General features: G+C 44.9%; 3 protein-coding genes across 3 annotated transcripts in view; 1 reads left to right on the forward strand and 2 right to left on the reverse strand.

Annotated features, from left to right (window-relative positions):
* Positions 1-101: 101 nt before the first annotated feature.
* On the reverse strand, positions 102-1055 carry CSUI_001162 (uncharacterized protein; the record flags this gene model as incomplete). Its single annotated transcript, XM_068061368.1, has 1 exon — positions 102-1055. Exon 1 carries the CDS (start codon positions 882-884, stop codon positions 102-104), a length of 783 nt encoding a protein of 260 aa, XP_067926654.1. The 5' UTR covers positions 885-1055.
* A 1918-nt stretch (positions 1056-2973) lies between these two features.
* On the reverse strand, positions 2974-8836 carry CSUI_001163 (uncharacterized protein; the record flags this gene model as incomplete). The annotated part of the gene is made up of 3 exons (XM_068061369.1): positions 2974-5010; positions 5270-7898; positions 8318-8836. 2 exons carry the CDS (start codon positions 8834-8836, stop codon positions 6648-6650), a joined length of 1770 nt encoding a protein of 589 aa, XP_067926655.1. The 3' UTR covers positions 2974-5010; positions 5270-6647.
* Positions 8837-10093: 1257 nt separating this feature from the next.
* Positions 10094-13706, forward strand: part of CSUI_001164 (uncharacterized protein) — an 8430-nt gene continuing 4817 nt past the window's right edge. Inside the window, exon 1 of the mRNA XM_068061370.1 lies at positions 10094-13706. This exon is cut by the window's right edge and continues 4817 nt beyond it. Coding sequence (XP_067926656.1) covers positions 12302-13706 — 1405 coding nt within the window. The 5' untranslated portion in view covers positions 10094-12301.

A 13706-nucleotide genomic window follows, 5' to 3' on the forward strand; every position in this document is an offset into this window, starting at 1 on the left:
AGGAGGAGCACTTATCGTTATCTATCTGTCTAGCGATTTCTTTCTCTATCTCTCTCTCTCTCAATGTACCTTTCCATCCATGTTTGTTTTGAAAAAGAAGCTTATTGTCTCCCGTTCTTATTGTCGCTCGAAGTCGACGGAGGTGGCGAATAAGGAGAAGACGGCGGGGGAGAAGACGCTTGATTTGCTGCATACGTCACGCGGATAGTCGCGCCTCCTGGAGTAACCTGCACCTGATGAGTGGCTGCCTGGACAGGCGGAGACGGAGGTACAGTAGGAAATGTAAAACCTCTTGAGACCGCTAGACGTTCTTGCAGAACTTGGAGAGGTGCATTAGGACAGAGAGATAGGAGAGTTGTATCTAGACGGAAGAACCGCTCCATCCATCTGCCCACGGTTTGCTGTGCTTCCCGTACACCTGAATCAGTTGTTCTCTTGGTTAACGATAGGAGAGACGCCAAACATAACTTCATGAGAGGTAAGGCATCTCGGAAGAAGAATGTAAGGCGTCGGATATCCCGTTTGAGAAGAGATTCTGCAACTTCTCCAGCAAAAGCGAAATACCCGCGTCTAAAACGACTATACTGTTCAAGAAGGAATCTATTAAACCCTTCTTCAACAGGGAGATTCACATGGCCATCTAGGACATACCTTATATGAATGAAAACTTCACTAGGAGACATCGGTTTGCCGACAAGTTCTTGTGCCCGATAAAACTTACTTATAAAGTATTGAGAGGCATCTGTATTCACAGCTATACCCCAAACATACTCTCTTTGCTGTCGTGTTAAAGTAGAAAGATATTTTGAAAAATAATGAACCCCCGCACCTGTCAATTCCACGAGCTTGGCTATTTCATCGACACCCCGACCTTCGCCGAACATAAGACCATACTTCGCCACAACTTTCTCTGAGAGAGGATGATTTCGAAAATGCCAATACAACGTCCCTAAAGGATGGCGACCTTCGGTGGTTGTCGACCGTAAAAAACTACACGAAACCTGTGATATAACTGAAGGCGATGAAAAGACGACGCAGCCATACACCGCGACTATCAAACAGACGGTCGTCGCTTTCAAACACGGTCCCGGGAAAAGAACCGGGGATGGACAGCTGCGTGGAAGCGCCTTTGCATTTCCATGGAGGAGAGACAAAGATCGACCTTGAGAAACAGACTCCATGGTTCTTTCGCTTACTTATGTTAAAAAGCAAGAGGGAGGAAGAGACCTGGGATCGGTAACATAGAGAGCCACGGGGCACGGACGACAGATCTTCGGATGAGTAGGAGAGGCTGGATCGAGACAAACGGGAAGAAGAGATAGATAGATAGATCATCGACACCCTCGTGTTCTACTACATACAACACGAACAGTGGTGACTACGTCGAGCTTTTCATTCACTGCGACTGGGAAAGAAGAAAAATGGCGACGAGGTTACTCGCGAAGAATGGAAAAGAGGAACAACAGAACGTCACTTAATGTTCTTTGCTGTCTCCTTCTTCTTACGTTCTTCATCTAACTGGCACCACACCGGCAAACCGTCGCAGTCACGCTGAATCAGCACACTCACTACTGCCTACCGCCCGCCTCCCCCCTAGTCGTCCGTACGGGCTCGAACTTCGTAAACGACCTCTTCCATTTAACCGACCAGTCCCTAACTGTATAGAACTCCGAATGTGTATACAGGGAATATAGCCATTCTACCACGTGATAGCCCTGCAAAGAATGAATCAAGAGACACTAGGGAGCCTGTCCCTAGGAGGTTGCTACTCAACAACGTAGTGAGTGGACGATGAAGATAGAAGTCTGTCTCGAGACGCGCGCCCCTCGCGTCGCATAGTTGGAGAACTTCTTAGCTCCGGAAAGAGCCCGTGGGATCAAAGGGGGGAAGGACATGCGACAGGGTGACAAGGCTTGTCTGTTTGTCTCTCCCCGTGGTTAACCAACGAGAAGTCTGTGTCTCGTTTTCCCTCTATCTTCTGATCATGCGGCCCGCACAACTTCTCTGCAGTTGGGGTGAGTGGAAAAGAACGATTCTTTAGGGTTCCAAGCTAGGCAAAAGAGACAGAGGTGCAGACAGAAGATTCATCACAGACTCCGCAACATTATGCGGACCGTAGAAGAGATCGGCGCTTACAGGGCGGAGCCCGAGGCGCCGAGCTCAGGAGTCTTCTACGCTAGGAGCACTGTTGTCTTGGACGGCGCTCTGACCAGGAGAGAAGCTTTCTTCGGGGGGGGGTGAGATCGGTGATTTGAGGCTCTGTTCTGAGTAGTTGCGCGACACCACCACACTGAGACGGGTGCGCAAGAGTGCCGTGAAAGAAAGAAAGCCCTCACATAGAAGACGTCTCTACGAGGAGCTCAGCCGTCGATTCCCAGGGGATTTCTCGGCGGTGATGGACGTTCAACAGTGCGATTTTTCGGGTGTCGATCTACATCCATCCAACAGTTATGTATTTATCATTACGGGACTGAGAGAAGGGCAGAGACTCGATTTGGCAGGAAATCGAGAAAGACTCCTACATGGATGTGAAGAATCGCCTCATCAGACAATACTGCTTCTCACAGGCCTCCTTCCAAGGACTTCAGCAGGGAGCGAGACAGACACGATTGCCATGGAGATTCATCCACACATTCTACAAAGGTCTAGACCAACCATATTATTCATTCTCTCAGAGATCATCAGTCAGTCAGAGAGGCGGCGGTGTCTAGTACTTAAGTCTCTCTAACTAACTCGGATCGTTTACAATCCAAAAGTCCACATTCTTAGCTCTAAAGACGACTGCGTCTCAGTTGTCCAGCAGTTGGCCTCCGTATATCGAAGAAGTTTCTTTCTCTATTCTATAAACTAGTAAAAGAAGAACTGCTCTTTTCCCCCCTCTTCAGAACCGGAGATCACTCCCAGCTCAAACACATCAACAACCTCCTGACTAAGCATCTATCTATCTGGATGAATCCATCCGCTTATGTCTGTCTAACTTCCTTGGATCTACTAATGTCTATCTATCTCTCTGTGTCTTGTGATGAAGATGCCTGTGACACCAGCCATCGCCTCAGGCATGTCACGGCAGTCGTCGGTGTGGCTATGCAGTGAGCTTAGCGATTAGACAGGATTTCTCTCTCATTCGAGATTCTTTCCTTCACTGACACGAACGAAGAGAAGAATCCATTCCTTCCCCTCTTCAGATCCTTCTGGAAATGAATAGTTGATTAACTAACTCGCTTTACACTCCACATCAAGAACAAGGGAGTCTTGTATTTGTTTCTCTCGGAAGGAAACCAAACACGGTCTGTCTGGGGGGCGGGCGGTGTCTTTAGTCTTCAAGGCTTCCTTCACCGAGCCTCAATCAGGTGTACGTACAGTACAAGCTCTTTTCTCACAGAGAGAGCGAGAGAATGAAACAGAAAAGGTGAGAGAGAGAGAGAGAGAAGAAGCGATGCATCTTAACTCTCGAGAAGAGAGAGAGAGGCCATCAAGACCTCAATTTTTCTTCTCACCAAACTCTTTCTCATTCCTCTATCTCTTTTTTTCTCTATTCTTCTTAACTCGGTAATCTTCAAAAAGGCATGAAGCGAAGCCCATGAAAAAGGAAAGAAAGATAAAAAGATAGAAGAAAAAGACAATCGAGACTGACCGTCGTGTCAGCAAGCAACGCAACAAGGAGTGTGAGAGAGATGATCCAACACCTACAGCAAGCATATCGATCCATCACATACATATTCTCACACATCTCCCCCTCTATAAACCAGATAGAAAAAAAGAGTGAGAAGGAAAGAAAGGAGATATGGAGAGCAGCAATCGAGTGAATGAAGAAGAAATCGAGGATTCTTCCCATCACAGAGAGACTGCCCTTTTTACACGTCATCTCTATCGGCACTCTCTCTTTCTCTCTAGGAGAGAGAACAACTAAGAGATATACAAGCAAGAAGAAGAAAAAGGAGCACAAGCGAACTTTCAACAAGAAAGAGAGGAGAGAACAACACAAAGAAAGGAGAAAAAAAAGCAACAGAGAGAGATGAACTGAATGAGTCTACATCGTCGCCACCTCTCATCCAAAATGCCTTATCTTCTTCTTTTCTTCTTTCTTCTTCTTACTTTTCTTCGTCGATAGAGCCAGCATGGAAGTGATGACCCTGAGGAAGAGAGTTCCTTGACAATTCTTATTCATTGTTGAGAAAGAAATCCCAAGAAACTTCACCACCGCGAAAAGAAAAAGAAAGAGAAGATAAAAAGATATCTAGCGCCCACGACTTGAAAATTCTTACGATCATCATCGCTGCCCCCTGGCTCTATACATACACAAATGGAAAGAACTATACAGATGCATATATATATATATATACATATATGCGGCTAGAGGTGTATATGTATGTATGTGTGTATACAGAGAGAGAGAGAGTATACTCATCGTCGTTGTTCTGCTAACCTCTCTAGAGCATTGATAAGAAGACGAAGAAGAACGACGAGAAGCATTCATTCCTCTCCCTTAACAGAAGAGAGCAGCAAATCGATCAGAACAAACAAGAAGATCGACAGGAGACAGCCACAGAGGTGACCATAGAAGGATCTAAATAAGTTAATGAAGAGATAGAGAGATAGATAAAATATCTTCTCTTTCTTTCACATGGGAATGGATGCCTTCTAACCTTCTGCATGCATCCATTGGCCAAACCTACTTACATACAACAAGGCGAAGAAAACTCACCTCTATCTATCTATCTGACAAATCTATCTATCTATACATCTTTACTCTATCAATCTATCTACCTTTGCTCTTCTCTCTTCAAGAAAGAGAATCAGGCAGCACTCACTCTTCTTCTCTTGTGATCCGAAGAAAAAGAAAAAGGCTCAACAGAGAAAGTTCATCTTCTTCTTCTTTCTCTTGATAAGGGGCAGCATACCAACAATGGACAGAAGACATCGAGTCCCATAGAAACTTCATTCGATCTCTCAAATCTTCTTCCTCTTCCTCCCGTCACGAGACCTGTCCCTTTCTTTCCTCTTTTTCTTCTTCTTTAATGTAGGTTATGTTGTAGGCATCCCCCACATACAAGACAGGAATACAATGACGGAGAGCAGATCAACAATGCCGAGAAAGCTACCCACCTACCTACCTATCTTTCTTTCTCTCTTTCTTTCTTCTTCTCTTCTTGTATAGAGAGGAATGAAAAAAGTGAGTGAAGAAGACTAAGCAGTTCTCATGGAGAAGAATGATATGAACAACAACATGAGAAGAATACGTATCATGAGAATGATAGGAAAGAAAAACCTTCTTTCTTGTGTCTCTTCTTCTCTTCTCCCTCCTTCTTCTTCTTCTTAGCAAAGTCGTTCAGAGTCTTTTCTTTCTTTCTCTCAGCAGGAAGATCCACAGACGACGAACGACAAAAGGAAGGGTGAAAGCATAGCTCACCAATTCTCTTCATCCCTCTCTAACTTTAACCTACTTATCTATCTCTCATGTATCTTTAGCCTACCTATCTTTGATCTGTCTATCTACCTTTATTCTATCTATTATAGACAGATACTGATGTGTACTTTCATGATTGGCTTGGCTATAGAGGGGATCGAGAGAATCCACGAGAAGAGGGAGGAGAGAAGCAGAAAATTTTCTCCTCTCCAGTCTCTATAAAGACTTATGGAAAGAACTACATCGATCTTTCCTCTTCTAGGATCAAGCTAAACAAACGTGACCTTATATATGATACAACAACTACTCAGGCATGCATGCATCTTGCATGCATGCATGCACCAATCTCTCAGATAAAATAAGAAAGGAGAGACAGACGGAGAGAGAAACATTTTCAGCACGACAGCAGAAGAAGAAAGAGAAAAGCTCGAGGGACAGAAAGAAAGAGAGAAGAAAGAAGGAAAGATCCACAACTTCCTTCTCATCATACAAGAAATAACGTTATGAAAGGACGCTCGCCGCCATGACGGCCCACGAAAGGAAGTCCGAGAAGCATTTTCCCATGAGATCCCATTTAGACTAAAGAAGGGAAGACAAAGAGAACGATCTAGGAAAAGGAAGACTTTTATCTGTAGATCTATCCAACTTTCTCCTTCCCCTTCTTCTCTTTCTCCCGGGTTTGCTCGTTAAAAAGACTTAGACAGAGACGCCGTCAAAGCCTTTAAGCCTCTTCTCTACTTGAAATCTAGCAGAGATTCGATAGAGACATAGAGAGATAAGCTAAAGACAGATAGATACATAAATAGATAGGTTGAAGTGGTAGTAGGTCTCTCTTCACTCCTTCTTTTACAAGGCTTTTTCTTTGTGTCTTCTCTCCCTACACTCTTCTCTCCCTTCGCTCTTCTCTCTTTACTTCTTAAGCTATCGACACATGCAAGAAGCACGGGATAGACTTCAGTCTTCTTCATGATACAGAGACACTGACCCATACCTATCTATATACATAAACATATGCCTACATTTCCATCATACTACCACCTTTACTAATCCATCTCTCCAACTATTACTATACACATATCTATTTATATATCAGTTATGTGCTTATCTTATAGGAGGATTGAGAGGTTTATGTGTACGGGAAGACATAAGAGACTATTCATTCTCTCTCTCTCTCTCTTCCACAAAGGAACCCCCCTGAGAGAAAGGACAGTCTCTCTGTCTCTCTCTCTCTGCTCTTTCTTCAATCCGAATCAAACGGATTCTTTCTTTCAGATGAAGAAGGAGGAGGAGGCAGATGCGCAGGAGAAGGGACAGTCGGTTCTGCTCCATTCATCATACACATCCCCCCCTGCTGCTCCTGCTGCATCTGAGGGGAAGAATTCATGCCTGCATGCTGTTCCGCATTAGTACTAGTACTATTACTACTACTACTACTCTGTGGATAGGCAGGAGAAAAGCTAAGTAAGGGCGCCGCAACTCCCGGGTCTCCTGTTGAAGGGGAGGGCCTTCCCCGTAATGACCTTTCATGGCCCGAGTTCACATCTGGCGTTGTATACACCCCCATCGACGCAGGATCTTGATGCTGCTGCTGCGGCTGCTGTGACGCCTGGTGAGAAGAAGACGAAGAAGAAGAAGCCATCCGAATATAAGGCGAAGACGCAGGGGGGGGAGATGGCGAGCCGCTTAGCAGCAGATTTCCGGCGGCATTTCCGTTGTTGGAGTGATGAGTATGAGGAGGAGAAGGAGAGGGGGGAGAGGAGATATGGCGACCTCCTCCTGCTGCTGCTGGGAGGTGGTGGCTGTTCCCCGAGCTGGTAGGCGTATTATTCTCTTGATACCGTAGAGGAGGAGTATTGCCTGGACAGGCAGCAGCAGCAGCAGAAGAAGGAGGGAGAGTGGAAGAAGAAGAAGACAGCTGCTGAGAAGCAGAAGAAGAAGGAGACGCACAACACGAATGATGATTCATGGGAAGCACATCTCCGTTGCCATTCACACCTCCAACAGACCCGGCCGCATAGCAAGATGAAGAAGAAGAAGATTGCTGTGGCTGGGGAGACGTATGGCAATGAAGATAGTCTCCTCCTCCTCCGGAGATGTCTCGACTATTGGGTGAAGAAGGTAAGAAGGGGGGGGGCTGAGGAGGGGGAGAGAAAGAAGAAGAAGAAGGAGGAAGAGGAAGAGGCGATGCAGTAGCAGATGCTGCATGCATAGGTGTACTATTAAGATTGAGGGGGGGGTTCATATTCATATGATCTAGCTGGATTGAAGAAGCGGATTTCTGCGAAGGAAGAAGAATCGGACCTCCTTGGGTCCCTCCCCCTTGCTGATGATGAGAAGGAGAAGAAGAAGAACCCCCATGTCCTTCTCCTCCTGCTGCAGGTGTTCCGGGTGTGGTGACGGACTGGCTCTGTTGAAGAAGATTAAGAAAAGGCTCCGCTTTCTCCATCTCTGGCGCTGTTAAGCGAAGGAAATGAACGGCTATGAGGACACTCTGATATGCCAAAAAAGAGAGAAAGAAAAAGAAGAAGAAGAAAGCAGATGAAAGAAGAAAAAGAAAAAGAAGAAGAACGAGAGGATACGATCATAGAGACAGTCAGTCGTCAGGCAAGAGACACAGTGGATCTACTCAAGTTTCGGTAGAGATATATATATATATATATATATATGACGTATGGAAGAGACGAGTAGTAGTGAGTTGGAGTATCTGCGTGAGGAGGGTTTGGCTGTCCGGTGAGAAAGAGCAGTCCTATACTCGAGAGTGAAAAGAATATAGAAAGAAGAGAAAGAAGAAGCAAAAGAAGGAGGAGGAGGAAGGTGCAGAAAAAGAAAGAAGAGGCCGGAAAGAAACACATTTCATCGTTTGCGTGAAAGAAAAGAAGACCCATTCGCCTCTTTCTCTATTCATGAAACTGCACAAGAAGAAGAAGAAGAGGAGGAAGAAGAAGAAGAAGAGGAGGAGGAAGAAGAAGAAGAAGAAAGAGAATCTCTTCTCCTGGTGACCTGTGGTGGTGGTAATGCGTGAGAATGGGGGGAGAGATATGAAGAATTACCAACAGTGGGGAGAGTAGAAATAGATGTAGTTAAGTTGCTATGACACCTACTAGCTACACTCGAGCCCCTGCTTGCTGGAGGTACTAACGTCGATTCTCTCCTACCATCGGCGTGGTGAGAAGAGGGATGCTGACGATAGAAATGAGAAGAAGAAGAAGAAGGGGGTAGTAATGATGAAGACGTTGTATGGAGTGCATTAAGAATAGGAGGAGAGAGATGAAGTAAAGAATCTGAATGGAGAGTTTCTGCGTCTTTCCTCTTCTGGTGTTTCTTGATAGGTTCTGTAGTGGGATGAGAGATCATCGTCGATAGTGAGCGAGCATCGAGGTGATGAACTACACAAATGTGAATCGAGACAGGCTTATCGATCTTATACATGGAAATGTCAGAAGAAAAGAGAAAAAGATAGGATCAAGAGAAAGAAATGCAACGAAGAAAAGGAGAAAGGCCGAAGCTGTAGAAGAGAGAACCTCTTATCACACAGAATTCACTTCATCATCCATCTGTATGTACACCTCGCTGTCTTTACCTCCCTCTTATCACTCTTTTCTTCTCTAGCCCTTTCTTGCCTAAGAGGAGAAATGCGACAAAAGAAAAAGAAGAAAGTCGAAGGGGTCACATGAAGAAACTCCTCATTACCAAAAGAACAGACAAGCGAGAAACTCATTCCTCATGGAATCGGACGACGAGGTCATACAAACGAGACTGATAAAGAAAGCGCACCCCTGCCTCTAGGATAAAGAATAAAGTAAGACTTCCGTTCTTCTTATCAGTTGCAAACGATTCCATGAAAAGAGGAAGATGAGTCTGCGGTCTACACATGAAGATCTTCACGTCGCGGCAGGTCCTTAGAAGCATGTACAGATAGAGAGATGTATACATATACAGCCACATATAGATATACTTCTAGAGCTCTATACAGAGGTCAAACAGTGTCGGTAGGTTTGACTTCCTTCTTTCATTCTCTCTTAGAAGGAGAGATTCTTCAAGAGATACCGTGAGGAAATTGATGAATGAGAAAAGAATGAGGCCCAAAGAGAGAGAAAGAAAAGAAAGACAGGAAATATCGATGAGGAGAGAGAGAGGAAATAAAAAGGAGGAAGTAAAGAAATGGAAGGAAGACACAAGACAACAAAGAATGGGTAGAAGAAGGGAGGAAGGTAGACGCCTCTAGAGAGACATACATTCGATAAAAAAGACAGAGACTATGTCTCTATACCTTCCTTTCTTCCCTCTCTCTTCCACGTAGAGGAAACGCCCTCATCAACACTATCTTACTTATGAAATAGATAGAAGAAGTAGAAGAAGAAAGAAAAGCTTCTCTTAACTCTTTCTCCCCAGGAGAGGAACCTCAGACCTGTGCGAAATGACACTCCTTTCTTCAAAACGCCGGGTGTTCTTTAGAGAAGCCAAGAGTTCGAAAGAAACAAGAAGACTCATTCAAGAAGAAAGAGAGAAGAAGTTGGATAGATATTTCTTCTCCTTCTTCTGTCTAAGTTGGTTGAGTTCCTCTCCTTCACTTGCTTCTCAAAAAGAGAAGGCTCTCGCCAAGTCTCTTCTATACAGCTGGCTGAGCGAACGACGCGCGGATGTCTGCGAAAAGTCGGGAGAAGGACGGAAGGAAGAAAAATGACGAGCGCGGCGAGAAACAAGGGAAGAGAGAGAGAGAGGCCTCACTTACTCAGTCACTTGGGAAAGTGAATGAAGGGAGATAGAAAGAGAATGGAAGAGAAGGATGGTCTGTTGCAAAGCAAAACAGAAGAAGAAGAAGAGAGAAGAGAAGAATGAGAAGGAGAAAGGGAAGGAAATGATGAGCGAATGTTTCAAAAAGGAAGTCAAGGAGAAGAAGAAGTTAAGGAGATCTTTCTTTCTTTGTCTCCACTTCGTGATGATGATACTATGCACTCTCTCTCTCTCTCTTGGTTGCGGAAGAGAAGAGTGTGTTGGTTCAAGTTGAGGTGTATGTACACCTCGTCACATAAGTTTACGACTCGACAGTCTCAGGAGAAGAGAAATGTCTTCCTTCGATTCATGAGAGTAAGAAGGAATTATCTCGCCTCTTCATCTCTTCACGAAGAAGAAGAAGAGAAAGAATTCATGAACGCATGACCTCTTTTGACGATAGTCTTTCTTCTGTTCTCCCGTTCGTTTCTCTTCTTTTCTTTCTTGTCTATTCCTTCGTCGTCCTTTTCAAATTTCTTTCTCCTCTACCATGCGTCCCTGGGGGATTCATCATTCCTTCTTTCGTTGCAGTTGAAGGAGAGACACCTCTTCGTCTTCTTTTTCGTCTTCTCTTTCATGTGTCGTCTTCTTTGAGAATAAGCTCCCGAGCGTTCCTGTCTGCTGTCTCCCGTTTCTCGGCATCTTTCATGCTGTCTCTCTCCACATTTTCTTAGACAGATATCTCATCATCTCTTTCTCTCCGAGCTTCTTCTCTTATTTGAAACATCGTAAAATTCTTCTCCGGAGAAAGAAAGAACGGAGAATCTAGTTTCTTCTCCTCAGCATAATATAGAGAAGGAAGGAAGGAAAGGAAGTTCACTAGCTTTCTATCTAACGATGCGCCTTTCTTGTTTCATTCTCTCTTCATCCTCTTCTTTCCATTTTTTTTTCTTTTTCTCTCAAAGAGAAAAGTAGCGATGGAATCGTATACTTTCCAGTCGACCAGTTATCTCGTCTTGCTTTCTTTCTCTCTCTTTCTCTGTTAGAGTGATCATCTATCCAAGCTGTAGAAGGACAGCAAACGGAAGACGTGTTTCTCATATCTCTCCTGAACTTTACTTCACTATTTAACGTAGACAAGAATATCTGTCTCTTTTTTCTCTCTCGGTATGTCGTCATCTTCATTCTCAATATAGATTCCTTTCTACCATTTGTTTCTCCTTTTCTTCTATGTCACTCTACTTCGGGGGTATTGTCTCTCTCTCCCCTTCTTCCGACTCTTCATTCCTCTCTTTCTCTGCATACCATTTTCTCCTTCTTCTAGTCTTCTTCTTGCAGTTGTGTCTCCTCTTACGTGTTCAAACTCTTTCTTCTTCAGGGAGGGATCTCGATGATAGCTCTTCTCCTGTCTTCATGTCTCCTGTAGCCATAGGAAGAACGAGGGACGTCCATTGAATGTGGTGAGAGGAAGAAGAAAGAAAGAAAGAGTGAGAAAGAAAGAAAGAGTGAGAAAGAAAGAAAGTAAAAGGGTGTCTTTTGAGAGAGAGACGATGTCTAATGAGTGTTCTTATCAATCGAGACACGGGTGCTCCCTCCCCGGTTTCTTTTCTTTCTTTTTCTTTTCTATAAGGCGGGGAACTGGCGAGAGAAGAGCCTTTGTTTTCTCTCTCTTTACATGAGAAAACTACATCGTATACGCCACTATCCTAAGTATACATACACCTGAATGATAGGCGTGAATCGCACGTATGCACACATGTAAATAGAGTGTATGTAGAAACCTAAGAAGTTTGACGAATGAGAATTCCTATGCTTTTCATCTATCTCGCATCTAGCCTCGTCAATCGCTATAAGGTCTTTTTCCCCCCTTCATCGTATTCTGCCTTTTCGTCTATCTCTCAAAGACAGACATTTCGAGATTTGCTCCTTTCCTCCCTTCTTTCTCTTCAAGTGTCTGGACCTCTACACTCCCTCCGCATGAAGTGAAGAAAACACGGGTCTGTCTTTTTCTCTCTCTTCTCCTTCTATAGACAGGAGACCATGTCTAGATAGAGAGAGAATGACAGGCGTCATCAGGATGTCCTACAGATCTCCTGGTCGCTCTATAAGTTTCTTCAGTTCTCTTTCTTCATTGGGACTTCTTTTCCAAGAGAAAGAAGAAGGGATTCTCCACTCTGTCCCATGGAGCCTACTTCGTATCAAGACCCTCGAGACGTCATGAGAGGAGGAGGAGGAGAAGGAAGAGGGGGGATTGAAGTGCAAGGAAGGATGATGTATGAAGGATGTTTCCCTAATACAGCTTTCTCACTTCCGTCAGATCTTTACCATGAAGAAGAGAAACATGTGACTCATGATAATAGGATGAATGAGACAAGGGACAACCGTCATCATGTGAATCAGGGTGTACAGATGAGAAGTCAGATGGATGTGGGGGGGTGTACATACACCGGAAAATCCGGGTGTATGTACACCACCCCCCAGCCATCCGGAGGGAGGGGGTTACCAAGCACCCCTAGCAGTGGTGGAGAAGCGAGAGGAGCTCTGGAGAATATGGTGAATCCTTCTTCTTCTTCAAGTTTCCCTTTAATATCATCTTCTACTTCTCTGAGTGAGAATCCCTCCATGGCCATCGACATGGTCTCTAAACAGCAGCAGCGTTTTCTTCAGCAACGACATCAGGCTTCTCTTTTCGCGGCTCTCAATGAACGATTAACTACAAGTACAGGGGGAGGAAACGCAGGAGGAGGAGGAGGAGAAGAATTGAGAGGTCAGAGATGTGTTTCTCCCCAAAGCTTACCACAGAAGTTTCTCATGATGACGAGAAATCAAAGCATGGGGGGACCTCCGATTCAGCAGGAATTTCAGCTGCCTCATCATATCTCTCCATCTTCTTCCTCTGCGTCTCGAACGTCTTCTCAACACGAGAATCTTTCTTTCCCACCGATCCTTGGTTTGGATTTTCTCAATACACTTCATAGGAATACGAATAGTCTGACAGCTGTCCATCAACGTCCTCCTCCTTATATACAGCCTTCACAGCAGACACAAGGTCAGTATGGCCCTGCATCTTCTTCTTCCTTATCGTCTCCTCCACCCACATATGAAGGAAGATCTGGGATCGTGTCTCATCCATCTTCAACAGCTATGTATCCTCCACCTCCTTCTCCTGCGGGTGTCTCTCCTTTTCCTCGGCCTGAGCTCATCATGCCTCGCCAAGGTCCTGCCGCCGTCTCGTCTCAGTTCCCTAGATCTCAGGAGTCTCGGCAGGAACCTCTTCAAACCCAGCAGCTGATAATGATGAGGCTGCTCGCCATGCAAAGAGAGCAAGAAGGAAGAGCTCTTCATATGGGGCAAGGTGATGGGAGTCTCAGGGGAAAAGAAGAACTTCTGTCTTGTTCATCGAATAACTCTCAGAGTCAGACAGCTTCATTCCTCTTGCAACAGCAGCAACCAACGTCTTCTTCTATCTTACCTTCTCACGCACATCTGTCTCTTTCTTCTCATCCGTCGCCTTCTCCTATCTCCCCTTCGCCTTCTCCTATCTCTCCTTCTCCAACCCCTCCTTCTCCTTCTTCTGTCTCTCCTT

The sequence above is a fragment of the Cystoisospora suis genome, assembly GCF_002600585.1.
Source record: "Cystoisospora suis strain Wien I chromosome Unknown contig_465, whole genome shotgun sequence".
Lineage (NCBI taxonomy): Eukaryota > Apicomplexa > Conoidasida > Eucoccidiorida > Sarcocystidae > Cystoisospora > Cystoisospora suis.